This window comes from Aquila chrysaetos, chromosome 18 (assembly GCF_900496995.4).
Source record: "Aquila chrysaetos chrysaetos chromosome 18, bAquChr1.4, whole genome shotgun sequence".
Lineage (NCBI taxonomy): Eukaryota > Metazoa > Chordata > Aves > Accipitriformes > Accipitridae > Aquila > Aquila chrysaetos.
Window position 1 is genome coordinate 19,549,782 of NC_044021.1, and position 20,318 is coordinate 19,570,099.

A 20,318-nucleotide genomic window follows, 5' to 3' on the forward strand; every position below is an offset into this window, starting at 1 on the left:
ATGTACATATATATATATATGGCCAGCCACACTGATCAATATGGAAACACTCAGCATTTGCGCAAACACATGCAGCACCAACAACCTCATCCTGTTCCCCCTTCAGCCTCATCAGGATGAAGGTCTAGTGGGAAATATATATGTATATTTTACATATGCGTATATATCTATAAAATGTATGAATACAATGTGGATCCCTCTGGTAGCTGCCCATAGACACTCAGCCTGCCCAGCAACTGGCACTGGATCCTCTCACCTCCAGTTGCCTCCTGTGCAGATACACACACACCCCCCAGGGTTGGCTGGGACCCCTTGGGTCACCAGTGCCTCCAGCTCCCCGATGCAGAGGACAGATGCACATCCAGCCCAGACTTACGTCCACTTCCACACCTGGCTCCCTGGCCACCTACCCTTCCAGCCAGCTAGTCCAGCTCGATATTTGCTCCCCACGACACACCAACATACACGCTCAGACTGGCTCCAGTTGCTGGCACCGCGGACGCCTGGGTGCCTGTGACCCCTGGTCCCACTCCAGCAGCTGGCGCTTGCACCCTGTACGCACAGGCACACTGATAGGGAGTCCCTCACCCAGGAAAAAAAGAGTTTAACAAGGAGACAGGATGGACCGCGCTGGTCAGGAGCAGACAGGCTTCCTGGCAAGCCCCTGCTTACCCATGGCCTTTCCCTTTTACCCTCTTGTCCCTCTATTTTCCCACCATCGTTACTCACCAGACCACCTCAATCCCTCCCTGTCCCCACCTTTGGTTCCTCCCCAGAACATCCCATAAAAAGTCTTGTGCGATCCCAAGATGGTCATCCCCCGCATCCCACGATGGCTCCCCTACCCCTGGGCAGGGACCCCCTCAGTCCGTGAGACACCCCGGACACAGCCCTGGGAGGAGCCAGGATGTTTTTTGGATTCCCCCACCTGCCTGTGTGGAGATGAGCCTTTTATCACCTAACCTAATAGGGCAGAGAGACCAAAGGGTCAAAAATATGAGGGGAGAGGGAAAGGGATAAGAGATTGTGGAGGTGACACCAATAAAACAGGGATGAGCCCTCCAGGCCGTGGTGATGAAGCTTTCAGCCTCACAGCCTCCTCCAGTAGCTAAGGGCAGACAAAGCAGCCTGTAATAATAAAGTCTAATGCTCACGACTGCAGAATTCACAGTGAGCCAGGAAATGTACCTTACCGTGCTGCACCATTTTCCCTTCAATCCCTAGCCAGGACTCTCTCCATTCACAAGACCAGAAATGTTCCCTCTTCAGTATCTCAGTATCTCAACATTTTGCTAGTTTCTCACCCAAAAGCATCCCTGACAAACACCTGCAGAAATGAACATCAGAGCATTGTAAATAAATGCTGTATGGCCCTATTCCCTCCTCTGAGACTGTCTTCGAGAAAAGTTAAGGCTAGCACAAAAAAGGCATCTTTCCCCAACACACCACAGTCATTGCAATTCCCTTTCGAAAGGCCAATTCTTTCAGCTCAGGTCTTCTCAGGTATCCCCTTGGACTCACCCAGGCGCAAAATCGTGCTTCGTTCTTTCCAGATCTGGAAGTAAATGCCTTAACAACAATTTCAAAATCAGTCAGTAAAGATCTGAACTCTAGGCTGAGGTTTCCATCCCCTGGGTCTCTGCAGGGTGAAGGACCTCTGGGTGAGGGCCTATACAGCACCAAGCACGTTGGCACTTCCATCTCCACCAGGAGCTCTAGGCCCTACTCTGGTTTGATAACATTAACACTAGAGCAACAGAAGATTATATCCTAGCACTATAAAGTCACTTTTCTTGGTGTAAATGTGTTGATAATCCTCAAAGCCTATCTACAGTCTTTTTTCTACTTCTCCATCAGCAGCAGGACTAACAAAGCCTGGTTCCCTGTGTTCCCCGTGCCCCTCCTGTGTAATACCTTCCTGTGCCTTCATGCCCCAGTCCAGATCCCACCAAAATGTTCTGCCCCTTCTCTGTCCCTACCTTCCCACCAGGAGATTACACGTGGTGTGACTGGTCAGGGGCCATGGAAATGATGCTTGGGTGGTCAGCAGATGTCAAACAGACTCTGCTGAATTTTCCCTCTACTCTATTCAGCTAATGATTTTCAAAAATCTTAAAAGAACTGAAGCTGCTGAAACTTTTACCTCTCTGGGAAATTCAGCTGAAGGTGACAGAAAGTTCAAAACTTTTGGCAGAAAGGGGAATTGCTGGATGGACATGGCATGACCATATGAACCTCAATTCTTTGGGAAACCAGAAAATAAAAAATACTGACTTTCTAGAAGAGGCTATGAGAGCATTCCTCCAAGATGACATTTTTTAAAACTTGGTCAGATCCCTCTGCAGGAGACAGGTTATACAAAGGGAAAGGAGAGCTCCTCCGGCACAGTAAAGACCACAGCTGGTGCCTAACAGGTACGAGGGGCTGGAGAAGGTGTAACCAATGCCAGATGGCACTTGGGTCATTCTCGGCTGGCCCCCCAATCCCTGCAAGCTGCGAGTAGCCAACCTGCCTTAAAGCAGCTCTGCAATGTCTTTAACTATGTGGGGGCGAACAGCCACTCTGCCCCCTCTCCTGGCTCTGCCGTGGGCGCAGATGAGTGCAGTTGGGAACTTCAGCCTAAAATTACTGATGACTTATCCTGTCAGTCTTGCTCATAAGCCAAAGCCCTGCAGAGCCTCATTTCCCTTGCAGAAGGAACTCCTGGGGATTAGGAAACTTTCCTGATGGAGAGGAAAAGGGACACTGACTCCAAGATGTTGACATCTCAGCCTGCTCCAGTTTGCACCCCTTCACTCAGGGTGGTTGGGTGAAGGGTGCCTTGGACCCCCTTGTCTTCAGAGGGAGGATCCCACAAGTGCATCTCCTTTAAAAAAAATTTTTTGAGTGGATTAGTGAATATTAGTTTACCCAAGCATGGTGATCAAACTAAGCCTGAATCAGTAGTGCCTCCAGAGGCACCTAAAGGAAAGCTTATTGCTTCAGTTTTCTCCTCTTCCATAAATTTCAGAGCAACCTCAGGAGAAATTAACACAAAAGTACCTTCCCCTTACCTCTGTAGGGAAATACTTGGATTTCTGAGAGGTTTTTTGGCAAGATCTGCAAATAGAATCACTGCCAACCACAGTCAGATCTCTCTGTTGAAAAGTGGAAAACTAAAGATGGAAGGACGAAAACTCAGGTGGGTCAGCTGGCACAGCACGCCTCGGGTCAGCAACGCTTAGCCCTGCCACACCTCAGAACAACCTTGGAAACCTTCGTCCAGGGCAACATCTTCAAAACACTTCAGATGTTTCACTCTTCCTTTTTTTTTTTCCCAGTTAACCACCTGTCTTTTAATTTTTTCCCTTGCTCCCAAGGGTGCCGCACAATCTTATTTCCCCTCAGATTCGATGGAAACAGGGGCGTACCCCATCTTCACATTTTCTGGATGAAGTGGAAGTGCAGCACCCAGCACTAGACAGGTCACGGCAATACAAGATTCACCCTACCTCTGGGCAATGCCACAGCTGAATTTAAGTGTTCAGCTGCGTATGAAATACATGCTTGATAAAGAATGAGAGACTAATGAAGACAGCATGACTCTGAGCAAGCACAAATCTTGCATGGTGTTGCCATCTTGAATTTTAAACCAAGATGGCAATTAAAGATGTGAATGACGTCAACTGCAGTGACCCACCTAAACAAGATGCAATTAATAGTAGGCTGACCTCTCTTACCCTTCTTCCCCCAAACCTCTTCTACTTAGCTTACTGCTCCTAGGGCAAAGTGCTCCTGATTAGCACTAATCAGGTCTTACTTAACACGGTTGTTTAAATAGTTAACTCCTCTTTCTTGCTGCATTTTTAACATATGCACCACACCCTGTTTATGGTTGATAGGGAAGGATTTGAATGCCTTTAACATCCTTTTTTAGCAGGTCTTTTGCAGGCATGCTTGTCTAAAGCAGGCCGAGTGTCTATAGGTGACACCATACAGTTAATGCTCACATGCAAGGAATACTCTTGAAAATCCTGATACTGAAGGGCATCCTATGGGATATATTCTATAAATCAAATACGTCTAACAAAATCTATGGCTATTTTCTGCCTCTCTGCAACACACCATTCCCTAGAGAAGCTGGTACTCTAATGGTTGACAGCTGAGAGGAACAGGAATAATTGCAGGCTGCTGCCACCTCTGTCTTAGAAAGTCTATAGCCTTTTATCATTGACTATCAGGAGTAATTTGCTTGCTTGACACTATGGGAATGGGATATACAGAACTAAATGTTCTATCCACTGATAAATACCAAAAACATACACAAGCAAACAAAACGCTTAAAAAAAAAAGTGTAAATAAAACTTCCGTGCTTTCATGGTAATTCCTGTCTGTTGCTGTGCACATGCATCAATGTGTGTGTTGAATGCACACCCGGCTGTGAGAAGGACGTAGCTGAAGCTGGGTCTGTGTCGATCAGGGACTCTCTGTGCTGCCCGAGGAACTGGCTGCTAAACTATCTGTTCTTCACATAAATACATTAATTTAGATATAAAAAAATATATAGATGATATTTATAAGAGTAAGTTGAACAGGGAGTCCTTATTGTTTGGCAGGGATGAGACAGTAGTGGCACATGGAGGAGAAAACCTGGTGAGAGTCCCTCAGCCGATGTAAATCCTGCAGGGATGCCAGGTGAGGTGGCGTCTGGGAACTGAAGGTGTTGCTGGGTGTAGGATGAATGCAATGCCGAGTGGAGCATCCAGCACACTGCTAAACACCACGGATATGTAACTACCCAGAGAACCAGAAAGATCATTTTCACAACAGCCTTATGGATTAGGATACTTTCAGAGGATTTTAGGGTTGTCACTCTGTGCCCATCGTCGTGATTCTTGGGTTCGTACCCCCATCACAAAAAATTTTCCCCTATCTCCCAGTTTAGGCTTAATTTTTGTTTTGAAAACAGAACTTGGGTAAGTGGACCAACCTCACTCTCACCTCAGAATATTTTAGGCCTTGTCACGACCCCACAGACCAGCAGGAATCTCAGTGGAGGGGAATTTCAGTCCAGAATTTAAAGCGTTTACTTTGCTCCCACTGCTTTTCATCTATTTTCTCTCCTCCTGGTGTGTACTTTTCCTGCCCTGCTGGCTGTGGTGCTGCATACTAATAGAGCAATACTTGGCCCATCCCCAGAGGAAGTTGCACGCAGGTTTATTGGGGAACAGAGGAGCGAGAAGGAATTTCAGCGCATCCAATAACTCTCCTACCGATGGGATGCCTTCAGGTAACAGCAGATAATTTGATCCCAGCCATTTCCTATTGTTATACCACTGCTAAAAGAGCATTACCTCCAAAGAAACATATCCAACATCCTCTCCCTCATTATCTATATACTGCAATAGCTTACAAAACTGTAACATTTATGTGTTTCTTAAAAGTGCTTAGAGAAGGAGGCCTATCCTGCTACATCCCCTCTGCCCGTGATTCAGGCTGACAACCTGCAGGCTTTATTTCTTGCTGTAAACACACTGAGAAAGGCTGGCCTGATCTTCCAACACAGATAGGAAGCGATTTCCTTCAGGAGGGGTTAGGAGGAGTGGCAGAAGCTTTTGATTTTCATTCTTCATGCGATTATTATCAGCTCCTCAGCAGTACTAATTTGGGATTGCGTGGTATGCTTGGTGAGAGAAGGAAGCCTTTTGCCCCTCGATCATTTCCTTTCATTCCTCAGGCCGGTGCAAAGGTCAATAAAGAAGCGGACACTCATCATCGGCTGAGCGAGCAAAGGAACGTATTTGGTGCTGCCGGTCGGATAACTACAAGTGGGTAAACCCCCAATTAGCAGCAGGTAAGCGCTGTTCGTTGTTATTTATCCTTGCCCCCACCTCTTGCCAGCTCGCCGGGCGGAGCGGCAGCCGCTTCGGAGCGGCACTGCCGCCCTCTCTCGGCTCGGCGCGCCGCAGAGCCCCGCCGAACCCTCGCATCTCCAGCGCGGGCAGCCACTGCCCGGCAAACAAACAAGGCGGGGGAAGAGAAAAGAGGAAAAAGAAAGAGGAAAAAGAGGAAAGACAAAGAAAAGAAAAAAGAAAAGAAAAGAAAAGAAAAGAAAAGAAAAGAAAAGAAAAGAAAAGAAAAGAAAAGAAAAGAAAAGAAAAGAAAAGAAAAGAAAAAGGAAACAAAAGAAGAGAAAAAAGAAAGGAAAGAAAAGAGAAAGGAAAAATAAAAAAGGAAAGACGGAAAAGGAAAAAGAAGAAAGAAAAATAAAAAAGAGGAAAATAGAACAAGAGAAAAGAGAAAAAAAGAAAAAAGAAGGGGAAAAAAGGGAAAGAAAGAGAGAGAGTGTTCTTCACTGAGGGGGTGGTCAAGCACTGGAACAAGCTCCCAGGGAAGCCGTCATGGCCCCAAGCCTGTGGGTGCTCAATAAGCATTTGTACAACACTCTTAGATACATGGGTTCACTTTTCAGTTGCCCGGTGTGGGGTCAGGAGTTGGACTCAATGATCCTCGTGGATCCCTTCCAACTCAGGATATTCTATGATTCTAAGTATTCATACTAAAACTCAATTCAACTTCGTTACAGTGCTTGCAGGACAGGATCTCAAAATACTATGCAAATGCTAACATTTAATGAAATGAAAGAAGGGAAATAGACATTTGTCCTACCATAATTTTTCTCATTAGGTATTTTTTAAAAGAGTATTAAATTAAAACACAGACAGACTGTATTAACGACCAGCAATACAACAGTATCAGACCTAGCAATTCTTGCTTCTGGGGCGGGGAACATGTTATGCCATGCACTGTATCAGACAGCAATGTAGCAGACAGACAGGGAAGGGATACAGAAAACATTATCCCCATTTCACGGGTTCAGAAGAGAAGTGCAAGACTAAAATGAACACCCAAAATCACTTGTGCACTGGACTGAGCTGGGGATATGGCACAAAACCCTAAGCATTTTGATCTGCTCCAGCGCGGCATTTCAAGGAAGCAGGAGAGGAGATGTGTGCGTGTGTCTCTGTGCCATTACTGACACAACATTTTGCCATTTTTACTTGTAGGGATTCTGAAGGAACAAAGACTTTCCTCCTTCTGTCATAACTGCCTGGAGGTTTTCCTGACCTTTTTTTCCCCTCCCATTTTTCCAGGTGATTAAACTGTGCAGTCAGAAAGCATGACTATAACGCCAAGAAGCCAGCAATTTTAACACCACAAAAGGATAATTGTGTAATACTTCAGGCCATATTAGTTTCAGCACGGACTGACCCTCAGCCGGGGATGACGCAGTACCAACAGCTCCCAGCACAATGACTGACAGAACTGGGACATGGCAAATTGCACTTTTGAAGCCTGCAGGAGAAGAAGAGCTAGGGGATATGCTTTGCATTAAAAACAGTCATGTACTATATTCTTTGAACAACTGATAAAGTAGGACAGCACATGACTACTTCCCTTCTAAACCATTTCACTTGAAACATTTTCCATCCTCCTCTCAATCTCCTTTGCTAGTGTGTAAAAGACAGTTGTCTGTACTACCAGTGTAACATTACTTATATTCTTACACTATACTATAGATTTGTACTGAATTAAAGAGATTTTGCTACCTGGAAATGTCACATTAGGGTGTGATATCTATCAATGGCTGAGTAAAAAGACTGCTTTTCCTCCCCTCAACTCGATGCTACAATTGAGCCTCAGTACCTTATTGCTGTATTAGAGGTCTCAGTGTTGTACCTGGGAGGACTAAGGCACAATCGAGGCACTCAAGCATACAAGATTTTGACCCCCTCAAAACCTTTGCTCAGATCTCCACTAACTGGGTGATTTGTAACATTCCCAGCCTGTACATGCCTGGCACTGCTCCAGTGTGAGCAACTGGGACATGACAGACAAGATCCTGGATGGGAAAGAACCTAGGGTTAGCCAGAAGTAAACATGTAGCATAGGTGAAATTGAGGTTGTCCCATGGGTTTTCCACCTGAGCAAAGGGGAACCTGGGTTCCATTTCTCAGCTTCATGATATTTCTGTATTTTTGCCAGTTACTATTTAGCTTTAAATGAAGACTAAAGAAAAATAGCTGCTTCTGTTCCCACAGGTCCCAGGAACTTTGCGCTCTCTTCTCTGCTGCAGTGCGGCTTCCCCAGGCAATATTCTCCCTGTGGAATATCCCATGGCCTGAGGCACAGAGCCCTCTCCCGGGAAGGGAGCTTGAACACATCCAGAGTGGGAACTGAAGGGAGCCCAACATCTCTTGCTTTCCAGGATTTAGGGTAAGCAACTGCTATTACAAAGACAGGTATGCTTATACATCCGCCTTACAAAGTCTAGGGCAAGCTCCTACTTTAAAGAGATCATTTATCTACCAAAGTTGCGGAGGCACAGGACAGCACACACAGACCAATGTGATCAGGTGAAGTCCACTTTACTAGAGCATCAGACATCATTTTATACATTAGTTACATCTGTACATGCGTTTAGCTATTTTACTATTGGTTGCACACATTATTCACGCACTGTCCACGCGCCCAGTTACACTTAATGATTGGTTATATCAACACTGTACACGCGCATAAACATAAAACATAATTGGTTATACTAACTAAAACATCCAAGACTTGTCTCAGTCTAATTGGTCAAGATAAACTGCCGAAGTGAGGTTGTTTGTGCCAAGTTCTCTTTATCGTGGAATGCGCACCTGTGTTTTTCTAATTGGTATCTTTCTTATTTTTGTCTTCTGTTTATTCTGTTCAAGGCCTTCTAAAGGCGTCTGGAATGCTCTTGTGATCATTAGCTAAAAATGTTCCACAACACAAAGTGAATAGAAAATTCCCTCCTCTAGTCTTGAGTGAGCCCCTCAAGAGAGGGGTGAAATGCTTGCCATTTTCTATTGCCACCCAGCTTCCACCAGGAACTGTAGATGTGACAGCAACACGTGGAATAAAGGGCCTGGGTCTTCACTCTGGAAAATGAGGATTTGATAACCCAAGCTCTCTTCTGTCATCAATATAATGTATTTGAGTTCTGGAGGCATGATTAAACTCTCACTTGTTGAATCCCGGTGACCCAGTCTGTGTATTGTAAAATTAGTTTCCTGTTCCTGTGCCTTGTTAAAAAATCAGTACTCATTTCAGCTCATGCTGACAGCTGATACTATAAGTAATATTAATCTAACATTTTTATTTTCAGAGTGTGCTTTGAACCGAGTAGCCTTAATTTAAGAATTATTTTAACAGTTCATTTCCTAAAAATAACTACACCATTCTTTCCAAACATTACATCCATACACAAGCTGACTCACAGCATGAGGTTCCACTGAAGCCATGGCATGGCCACAGCAAATTCAATGCAAAAGTAATAACTCAATTCACATAAAGATCACCCTCTGTGGAAAACCCCCACCAAATCCTACACAATAAAAATAGGAAGGAAACTTGTAGGTTTATCTAACAATCAGCCTAAAAGCACAGGCGGTCTGGAGAAAGGATATTAATGTCTTTAATTCTTGAAAGGCTCTAGAAAATTCTATAGCAGGGATGGAATCTGCTATTCAATTACTTACAGCGATTTAAAATATATAAAGGTAATTACAAAACTTCTGTTGGATTTTGCTTACAGCATGGTCAAAAGAGACTATGATTTAGCCGAGACTAGAACGTCAGACATGCTTTTACAGGTTTTTAGTGCTGCTCCCTACAGACCCATCCTGTACAGATCAGGTTATTTACAGCTTAAGTGCCTGGAAACAAGAAATGTTACAATATGAAATATGTTAAAAAACCTGGAATTAATTTTATAACTTCTTCTAAGAGAATTAGTAACACACAGCACAACTGGCCCAATATCTATAGATCTGCTTGTAATTACTACTTTCTACTATGGCAACTTTCAGTCTACTACCATATGGGTTTCCATTGATTCACAACAATGGAAATGTCACTCTGGCTCAGTACTATTAAATGCCATTTTCAGAATAGGAAATACAAGCTTTGAAGTGACCAATGAAATGGAGCAATTATGTAGTTTAGTATTTGCTTTATGTAGTTTGAGAGAATTGTTACAAATTCCTTTAAGCACTACAAAATGGGAAGCGTGTAAGATGTAAGTTAATTTAAACCTGCTTTGCCATAATAATAAGTTACGCAGTTGACAAATTTTTGATATAATCAACAGTATAGAGGTCCCAAAGTAAAATCTTAAATAGTGACTACATAAAATATCACTTTAAAATATGAGTTACACGCTGTAAGAATCCTAGCTTATCAATAATCATATATCACTACAGAGTAAGTTGATAAAGGATTTTCTTTCACACATTTCTTGCCTCTCCCTTCTATCACAGTGCTAAGCCCACATTAGCTGTGCCTGCACTAATAGAGCTGGGAGACTGAGTACAGGAGAAGCGATCAAGACTGGAGTGTCAACAAAGGCACCAGATGCCACTGATGCCTCTTCCACACTTCAGTCCTCAGGCACCACAGCAGAACCAGGAACTCTCCTGACTCCAAGGTTTCCTAGTAAAGACAGATTTGAAGAGGCACAGCCACCTCCCTAAGTGATAAAAATAAAATGCTGATACGTTCTATTGTCAAATAAGCCTGTAAGATCAGAATTACATAGTGTTAATGTTATTTTATGCTAGTTATACAGTTCTTTGGGCAGATCACATTCAACTGTTCATTTAGCCTAGCACAGATCTTGCTTAATTAACCCACAGAGTAAGTTCCTTTACAATAACTGTTTTAATGAAGTGTTAATGAAAACCTCTAATTTAATATTCTGCCCTTCCATTTAAAAAGTGATTTTTAAATATCATTAAAAGACAGCACTTGGATACTAACAGTTCACTGCAAAGACTTCCACTGAGAAGAAAACAAGAAGGTAAAAAAAGCCAAAAAGCCCCTACCCTCCCCTACACACAGAAAGGATACAAAAACATGCCAAATAAAGGTTTGTAACAGATTTTACTTGTACAAAAGCAACGTTTTAGCATCATTCACAATAAAAAGCTAAGACCTGTTTGGTGTTATACAGACATGGTGTATCAACTCAGAATGCAACAGGTAAAGTATACTGTAATATCAGTGAGATACACTGTTGTATTTAGCCAATTACTCCTGATGCCTCTTTGTGGATACTTTCTTAACTACAGGTCCTCTCTGCTTCATATACGTCAGCAGTATATTTTGGAATATAAAACCTGGAAATGTTAAAATACACTGAAATGTGTCTGGAAAAAATCAAACCCAGGACCAGTTTCTCACTGCACAATAATAGCTCTACCAGATCATTGAAACAAACGGCACCTTGTATGTAAACTATTTGTCCCATCATTCTACTCCCCCTTATATAAAAAAAGGAGAAAAATTGTCTTTATATAGAAAATTGTTCCATCTTCTTGCTTCTGCATTCATGCAACTTCATTATTAGGTTTCCTTATCCAGACATTAAACTGTAAAATGAACAGTTACTTATCATGGGGCTTTTCCACCATCTTCAGTGCTAATCTTCCAACCATTAGCAAACTGTATAAGGGGGAAAAACATAGAATTAAACAACAATAATAATTTGTCAATTCATTTTCAAATACTTCCCCTGTAACTGGAGCATGGAAACAAAAAAGATACACAAAATACGATTCACTCCATCTCAGTTTAATTAAGGAAATAAGAAATCACACAGAGGAGGTTAAAAAAAAAAAAAAAAAAGTATATTGTGTTGTACCTGACACCAGCAATTAGCCCTGCAGGCATGAATTTTCCAGAGTTGTAAAATCTTGTTCCCATGATGGCAGTCAGCGTTCCAGATGTAACTTAAATGAAAGATTATACAGTTCAGTCAGCAGAGATGCATGCGAGAGGGATGCTACAATTCAAAACTAACAGAACAGAGAGAAGTAGTAGCATCAAGTAAAAGGTGAAACAGGGTTACTTCACGTGATGGACTAAAAGAGTCAATAAATTGTGTAAACTTTGGAATGCCTCAGTATGTGAAGAGTAAATATTCTAAATCAAGTTCTAGCAGATAGTGCATTCCATATGCTTCTGCAGACTATCCTCAAATTTCTTTGTCAAAATGTGCTGCTTTGGAGACTGGAAATAATCTATGCTACACTGTTCTGGAACTTGCTCCTTCCCTATGCACAGGCAAATCACTAAATCTGTGCACGTAATTCCCCCACTTCTCATAAAAAGGAGAAAGCATTTTTGTGTCTAACTTGTAGTAATGTTCTGAGAATTAACTAGTTTATGTTTACAAAAGCCTTCAAAAGGGAAGTGTGCTATGTAAGTTCTAAGCATTATCAATCCATTTCAGCCCTGCACCACCTTCCACTAAGATCCGAGAGTTAAAATTACTGACCCTGACCACTTGACATAGAGACAGGAGCCAGGTACTTTCAGTGAGCCAGTAAAGAAGAAAGGGCAATCCCTGGAACACTGTATCTCAAAGAAAAACTGAATACTAAGAAAACTATAATGAAAACATACTGATGAAACGCTCAGCCTTAGCACGCATCTGCTACCCAGTGGTAACAGCTACACACAACATGTTGTTGCAACCACTCTTTTTATCTTCTACTATTGCTTCTATGTGATGACTTGTCCTGCAGGACCCTGCTCATCTTCAGTCCTAGCCATGGCATCCTTCCTCCCTAACATCACCCTAAATATTGTCACTGACATCTAGCAGTCTCACATAGAGACTGGGACCACAGTCTAACACACAACAAAGAACTAAAATATTTCAGTATTCAAATGCCTCAAGCTCTGATCAGTAGCCAATCTTCAAAATATGCACACCTCACTAAATGTAATTTTGTCTAAAACAGGAGTAGAACACACCTTTGCCAAAAACTTTAAAGCATGAAAAGGAGGAAAAGACTCCATATACTACTGAATTACAGAAATGTATCCGACTGTCTCTCACATTTGGGAAAATACTGTGTCTCACTCCTCTTAAGCTTGCTGAATTTGCAGTTTATTCCAGTTATTTAGGCTTGACCACGCACAGCTTTTGACCTATCTGGTAGATGTGGAAGTGGACTGCACTGTAGACAAAGCTGAAGTGGAGACAAATGCTGGGCCTTCCCTTTTTACTTCCGACTTTCACATATCAAAGAGCTTGATGCTATGCCACTGCTTCAGTGAACAAATGCTATAGTCAGTGGCAGCTCTTTAAGCACTGACTAAGCAGTGACGCTCCACAGTTAGCTTCTCAAAGTCAGGGAGAAGGCAAGCTCCAGTTCTGAGAAGAAGAAACAGCATTACTGAAGCTTGCTTCTCTCTTCAATCTCCGCAGGCATGAAACACCTTTGTAATTCCACATATTTTGTCATATATAAAAATAAGCCAATCACAGTCTCTGCCAGTTTCAGCAATAATAAAATAACCTGCTAGGGATATGGGCAGTCTGCAGGCGAGTCACGCTTCCTGAAATGCTCCAGCCTCCCGAAGGTATGCTGAAAGTAAGATCCAGCCAAAGAGAGGACACACAAAGGTCAGACATCAATTTACTAGCACTTCCCTTGCACTATGATCCTTCAAACACACCAGTATGAGACAGATGCATGGTGGCAGCCACCAATTCAGCAAAGCCTGGGGACTCAAACATAGCTAGTGCTAGGGAACTGTCATGCACTGATGTCTTCTACAGATCAGGAATGGAGGGGAGACAATACTACTAACCCAAATACTGGCCAAAGGATTACATAAAACACACGCTCGCAAGTATCTGAGATATAGCAGCCTAAAAAGTGTCAGGCATCAGTGGAGCTACAGGAATTATCTACATATATTTTCTCAGCCTGCTTCAACTGCAAGGTATCCTAACTTACTGGTGAATGAGAAGAGTTCAAGTCATGTTATTTTGCAACTGGCATGAGCTTTAGGCATGCACAGGTTAAAATGATAGGTGATAACCATCCTAACTTGACTGCAACCCTGAGCACTATACAGTAAATGGCAGAAAGACAAAAATTGCATTTTGGAGATTCAAACCATACTACATACAAGTTTTTAAACACAAAATGCTTATTTGATTTTTATTTTGCTGAAGGATGTGAAATAATGGTATTTGGTTTGATTATTTTTTTTCAAACCACGTAAGTTTCACTTAATCTTGGGACACATTTTCCTCCACAACCTGTAGGTTTTTTGATGTTCAGAAGACAAACCCTAATGATAAATAACAGATATTGTCCTCTCTGGTTGTAGAAAAGGAACAAAAATGTACGTTTGAACTATCACCCAGAGCACTTTATACTTCTTGCAAAAGGGATGCTGGAATGTAGTGAGAAATCACTGAGGAAGACACACCAAGACAAGCAGTTTTTAATGTGCATTCTCACTACATTCTTTATAAAAATAATTAAGTAATGCTAACATTTCACTAAAATACAAGTTTAACGATGGGATTGAAAGTAGATTTATAACACCATCAGTTTAACTCTTCTGCAAAGACTTTTAGGTACTCACTTTAACTATCCAGTTATTTTAGTGTAAATATAATCCCTTCTAATTAAAATTTTACATTACTTACTCAGAGAAATCCAAACATTATTTGGATTCTGTGAGAGCTGATAGGCACCCATTCCAGCCAAACTCCCAAAGACAAGGCCAGCAGCTAGCGATGGGACACTACCTGAATAAGTAAAACATAATGAATTTATTAGAAACTTAGAAATAAACTTGCTTATCAGCTTATCTGTTTTGTAAAACACCGACAGTAACAAAAAAACGATGGGCATTCATTGTCATAAAGCAGATTAGAGAGGGTTTTTTTCTTTTAAGATTAAGACCATGCTGATCTGCACCAAGAAACACATTCAGATACTCTTGCATAAGATACAAATAGCATTAGTATTTAATTCTGTAACAGTAAAGCCATTGATATATTTATGATGGAAAGAATAGTGAGAAAAGCAAAAGAATTGGTGTTTTCTTTGTGGAAACCGAAGCATGTTGATTCAACACAGTAATATCAGAATTTCTTGAGAGGCAGTGAAGTAGATGGATTAAATAGTAAGGGTTTAAGATCAGAAAAAGGACACGTGAACTGAACTGGGCAGGAGGGCATTCAGACAAATAAAGAGTTGCCAAAGAAGAGAGGCGAGTTGAATAAGAGATGTCATATCTCTTAAGTGCACCTGAGATCAGATCCAAAGGTAACTGCAGACTTTGGAAGAAGGTTCCCTGGACTCACATAAACTTTGGATCAAGTTTGCAGTATAAATGATAATCCCAAGCTACCAGAAGATAAAGGATACCACATCCAAACTGGTGATTTATAGATTACATCAAGTAATGAAGTGGCATGACCCCTGTGAGCGGTGAATGCCCTCAATAAGGCTAATGGAGAATTCAGGACTTAATGCTACTGAGGGTGTTTCTTTATATATTCCATTTTTCGGGTCACCTTTAAAAGACTTGAGATTGCAAAGCTAAGCTGATAAAGATCTCCTCTCAATGTTACAGGAGGTTCACATATTGCTACCAGAAAGTAATAATTTTTCAGTCATCAACAAGGCAGCTGTAACATTGCTTCAGATCCTGCTTTTGGTATAAAAAGCAAGAGATAAAGATGATAGAAAGCACCAGATGTTCTTGTACATGTGCAAGGAAAAGATGCACACTCTAGTAAGTGTCTGCTATGCACAGAATACAGTTTAGCGAACATGTGGTAGCTACAATTCTTTCCACAAGCCTGGCAGCCAAGAAATGGCCATCATATCCTTGAATTTTACCTCAAGGCGTTGTTTAAGCAGCTATGACACATATACTTACTAAGACAACCACACCACCTCTGGTTCAAGAAGTTCCCAAATCTCAAAACACTGGGACTCAGAGAACTTATCAAACAAAGAGAGAAAAACCAATCAATCAGTCACTCTTTGCTTGCCCTGTTCTCATATTCTTCCCAAGGCACCTACTGCTGACCACTATCTGTGTGGGTAAATAGACCCGGTTGTAAAAGAACAGATCACCATCTTAGCTCTATGATGAAAGTTCCATTTTCTTTTGGTTTCTCCAAGCTATTAGTAAGGATATGGTAGCTTCCCCCCCCCCCAGAAGTCACCATACAAGTTCCTGTTCCCCATTCAAAATCCTGTGACCTGGATTCCGTTGCCTCAGCATGACCATGTCCTCCCATCTGGGACCACAAGATAAGACAGACACCTACCATTTCATAATGGCCTCAGAGAAATACGTATGCAATTAGTTACTTAAGTTCTCAGTATTGTCCTTCCTGACATAAACTCCACTTGCAGTCCAAAGGATAAATCAAGCCAATAGAAAATAGAATGGAATAGCCATTAGCATCTATGTAGTCAAACGCACCGGTAAGATTCTTACTGACTTCAGCAATGCACCTTCATATCACAAATGCTAAGATGGCTTAGGGATTTTTGGAGCTGAAAGGGACAGTATTGCAGCGGGGGTGAATCCACAATTCTGTCTGTAGGAGGGCAAACTCAGAAAAAGGTCAGGAAATGAAAGCAGTAGGTCAGAGGGTAAGCTTATGATGCAGAGGCCAGAAAAGGAACAAGTTTAAGGACTGATTTGCATTGTTCAGCTCTACTTGGAGAAAGGATCCTTCTGAAAACTCTCTGCAACTTGCAGTATACCGTTACCATCAAACATTAAAATGAGAATAAATCTCTAAGGAAAAAAAAAGGTCATTTATGTCATTTGAAGATACAGAACATTTATAGAATGCCTGTATTTAAAATAGCAGGGAAAAAGCCTTTCTGAAGCAAACTCGTGACAGTTCACCCGAAGAGCACAACGCAGAGTCAGGATACCAGCATCCACCAGAAAGCTGACCGGGTTTATCAGCCCAAAGCACCAGCTCAACCCAAAAAGCACCGCACCCCAACAGCAGCAAGTTATCAGCACGTGGCACAAACTGATAAACTTTACATCTGCGTGAACTTCGAGATAGGCGGCTTTCGAAAAAAGTCGCCCAGCTCACACAAAGTTCTTGGGGGGTGGGGGGAGACGACGGGAGATACAAGCACCTTCCCGCACCGTACCTGCTTTTACATAGCCAATGAGCCCTCCTGATGCCACCAGGGCGGCGTAGCCAAAGCCGAGCCAGTCCACTGCCATGCTGAAAACTGGAAGAGAAGTTGGGGTGACGATCAGTATCTTTGAATTTTTCAGGGGAAGAAAAATAAGTGCATTTTGCCGGGGGTGGGGGGGGCTTTTCCACGAGCAAGGCCTGCCTAAAGCCTAAGCCCTAAACCGAGTCCAAGAAATGAAACCCGATTTGTTGGGAATGCAGCCCTGGCGATGGCGGGGCAGACTTCGGGGTCCGTCCGCCCCCCCCCGGCCGAGGGTAGGCGGGCAGCACTCACCTGCCCGGCGGCCCCGCTCCACGGCAGCCCGGGGCGGAGCAGGCTGCGGAAGGGGAGGCGAGGGAGCAACGCACCGCCCAAAACTTCCCTTTTCCGGCTGTTCTGAGAGAAGGAAAGAAAAAATAAAACCACAACCCAACCCAACCCCCAAACCAAAAAACACCAAAACAAAACAAAAACCCTAAAGGGCAAGGTAGGGTGCGTGCCGAAAAAAAAAAAAAAAAGGGTTGGTGCCTTACCAGCTACCTCCAGAGCCGCGGGTAACTCCCCCGGCCCTGGCAGGGGGTATCGAGGATGCCCGAGCAAGCCCGGCTGCCTACAAATGAGGGGAGACTTCAATGCAGACGAGGTTTTGTGTGCTTGTTCAGTGAGGGGCAAAGCTCACTCACAACTGCATTCGTGTGCACCCAATCCATCCTCGTCCTGTTGCAGAAGTGGGGGTATGTGGTACAGCTGAGAATTTGGGGTTGTTTTTTGTTGTGGCATGAGCTACAACTCTGGGCAGCCTACAGGCTGCTTCTAGCTTTGATCAGTAATTTCAGTATAGCCCTTTTATGGAAGATGTAGAGGATTTCTATAATCTTCAAATTACAAGCACAGCTAGTGCAACAGAAACAGGAGTCTTCTGCTGTAGAAGTTACACCACAGTGGGAGATGGAAAACATCTTGTAAAGAAAATGTTTTGCATTTTTGTTAATCTGGAAAAAATGTGGAGAGATGTTTATAACTGTCTACAAAGGTAAACTCTTTTCAAGTGCTGAAACTGTTTTTCTTCACGTAAATGGTGCTGCATGATTTGTTCCAGTTGTCTATGTACTTACCTCCCACGGACATTTAATCATACAGAAAGAACAAGCACTCCTCCAGCCCAGTCCCTGAGCTGAGGGGCTTCAGTTCCTCTTCATAACAGAAGGCACAAAACACCAGAGGTCTGCGCTTTCTGCAAAATACAGCTTTCTCTAGCTGCATTTCACATTTTCCCATCTTTATAAATTAGCCTAATGGTCAGAAAGTGGAAAGCAGTTTAATTCCCTTGTGGGCCTAAGTGGTTTAAATAGAGATCTCCCATCTCCCTGTAAAGTACCACAACCAACACAGATCTAAGCTATACTGGATGGGGTTCCCTTTTCTGTTCAAGCTGTGTAATGGCTATGAGGTTCAAGTTTCACTGGGCTCTGCTTTGTAATCCAGCACGGGGGTTCCCCAAGAGGGGAAGCAGGAAAACTGGAAGAACTCCACAGTTGCAGGAGCTGCTGAACTCACCTGGGGCTCAGCTGAGATGCTACTCCCTAGGCTGTTGTTTCTAGCAGCCATGGCTCCATCTACTCTACCGGTGTCACACATGCTCACCCTTTCTGACACAGGAAGAGCTTTCTCACCGCTGACGTCTCCCCTCTCTCTGCACTGCTGCCTCCCCTCTATCATTCTAAGCAGTTCCCTGAAAACTGGAATGGAAAATGTGCTGAAAAGAAAGATGTGCACACGGAAACAACAAAATAAAAATTGCCAAGTACTGATTAGTAGCTGAGCATTCACTCAAGGTATAGAAAATACAAATTCTCCTCTCAGGACTGTTTCTGTATTTCACCTTAACAGCTGTTAGGACTCGTCTTCTCTGTCTCCAGTTCAGAAATTGTTCTGAGTCTCATGAGACACACAGTTCTTTGTTACTACACAGGCAGTTAAATGTTGAATATTCTAAGTCTAAACCTTAGAAACAAAATTGTGGCATTTTTGCTTTTTAATTCTTGAAATTATGTGCAGACTGGATTTTTCTTGGTGCTCATGAGAGATTGCTTTTGCAATTGTGATGCCCGTGGCCATGAGCTCATGTATTGAAAAATTCAAACAATGAAATCTGTTTTAGTAGTGGCAGCCCTTTTTGTCAAGAACAGACATAAGATAAGCACTAGAAAATAGACATAACACTTTACAAGTGAAAACACTTTACAAAGTATAAGCTTAAATAAGACAATTGTCTAAGTCCTATATTTACTATGGGAGCCTTGTTATCAATTAAAAATCTGATTCAGTACCTTTCCTGCCAAGTCTACAAACTGTTTTAAGTCCTATATTATTTGCCTGTGTTTGCGTCCACTAACATTTGGGGTATTATTAAAGTTAAAAGCTGTGTAAGTTCAAACTACAGTACAGTGGAAACCCCTCTAATGTTGAATTAAACTGAGCTCATATAAATCAACTACACTGAATATTCAGACAAGGGATTGTGATAATTTATCTAAATAAGGGAAACAGTTACAGAAGATAAATACAGACACCCACCTCCAAGAGAATACTGCCATTGCCTCATGAACAATCTCGTAACAGCACTGATGATGCTCACTTTGTCTCAGTGTCAGAGCATACACAGAGATGAGCTGAAGTTATATCCTATTTTACATCCCTAAGACAGCCTGCATTCCTGTCTCCAGATTTGCTTCAGTCTTTTTTCTGATTTTCTCTAGCTTTTCTTTTGCTACACAAATAAGGAGGAACAGATTATTACTAAAGTGAATCAGAATAAAGCATAATTCCAATTACTCTTTGAAGACAGAAGAAATAATGACTAATACGCCGGTAGTGCAGAAAACAACATTAAAATGCCTTACTTTAAAAGCAATAAAGAGAACATTTAGTACAGCTATTTGACCTTGTTCTCTCCAGCTCAACTTTGTTTTTCCTGCTTCGTATTTGTAATAAGACTTAGGATAAAACTCTGTTCCCACAAAGAAGGTCAGGAATTCACTTTTTGGTTAAGTGCAAAACAGATGGGTGGCATTCTATCAGCATGACAAATATTCCAAATGTTAGATAATTTTTTTTTTTAACAATACAGCTCAGATCAAGGACTTGAAAAAATACTATGGAGAGGGGGAAGAGAAGGTAAAACCTTATTGATATAAACTCTTCCACCTGAAAACATGTATCATATTCTGAACAAAAGATTTCAATCATGTGAAAGTGTTGCAAAGACTTTAA

The 20,318-nt window shown here is 42.3% G+C and overlaps 1 protein-coding gene and 1 long non-coding RNA gene across 3 annotated transcripts; one reads left to right on the forward strand and one right to left on the reverse strand.

The window, feature by feature from the left end:
• Positions 1-1,165: 1,165 nt before the first annotated feature.
• LOC121232423 lies at positions 1,166-10,552 on the forward strand. The gene is made up of 3 exons (XR_005930811.1): positions 1,166-5,833; positions 8,082-8,256; positions 10,326-10,552. It is a non-coding gene; the product is annotated as an uncharacterized LOC121232423 (long non-coding RNA).
• A 376-nt stretch (positions 10,553-10,928) lies between these two features.
• Positions 10,929-19,815, reverse strand: LOC115352916. Of its 2 annotated transcripts, none has more exons than XM_030041704.2 (7): positions 19,623-19,815; positions 18,603-18,801; positions 17,340-17,436; positions 17,016-17,099; positions 14,522-14,623; positions 11,708-11,795; positions 10,929-11,508 (listed from the first exon to the last, which is right to left on the reverse strand). In XM_030041704.2, the coding sequence occupies exons 1-7, from the start codon at positions 19,640-19,642 to the stop codon at positions 11,451-11,453; spliced, it is 648 nt and encodes a 215-aa protein (XP_029897564.1). In that variant the 5' UTR covers positions 19,643-19,815; the 3' UTR covers positions 10,929-11,450. The 2 variants fall into 2 exon arrangements, with proteins under 2 accessions (XP_029897564.1, XP_029897565.1); XM_030041705.2 differs by having other exon boundaries at positions 18,603-18,784; positions 19,623-19,710.
• Positions 19,816-20,318: the final 503 nt, after the last annotated feature.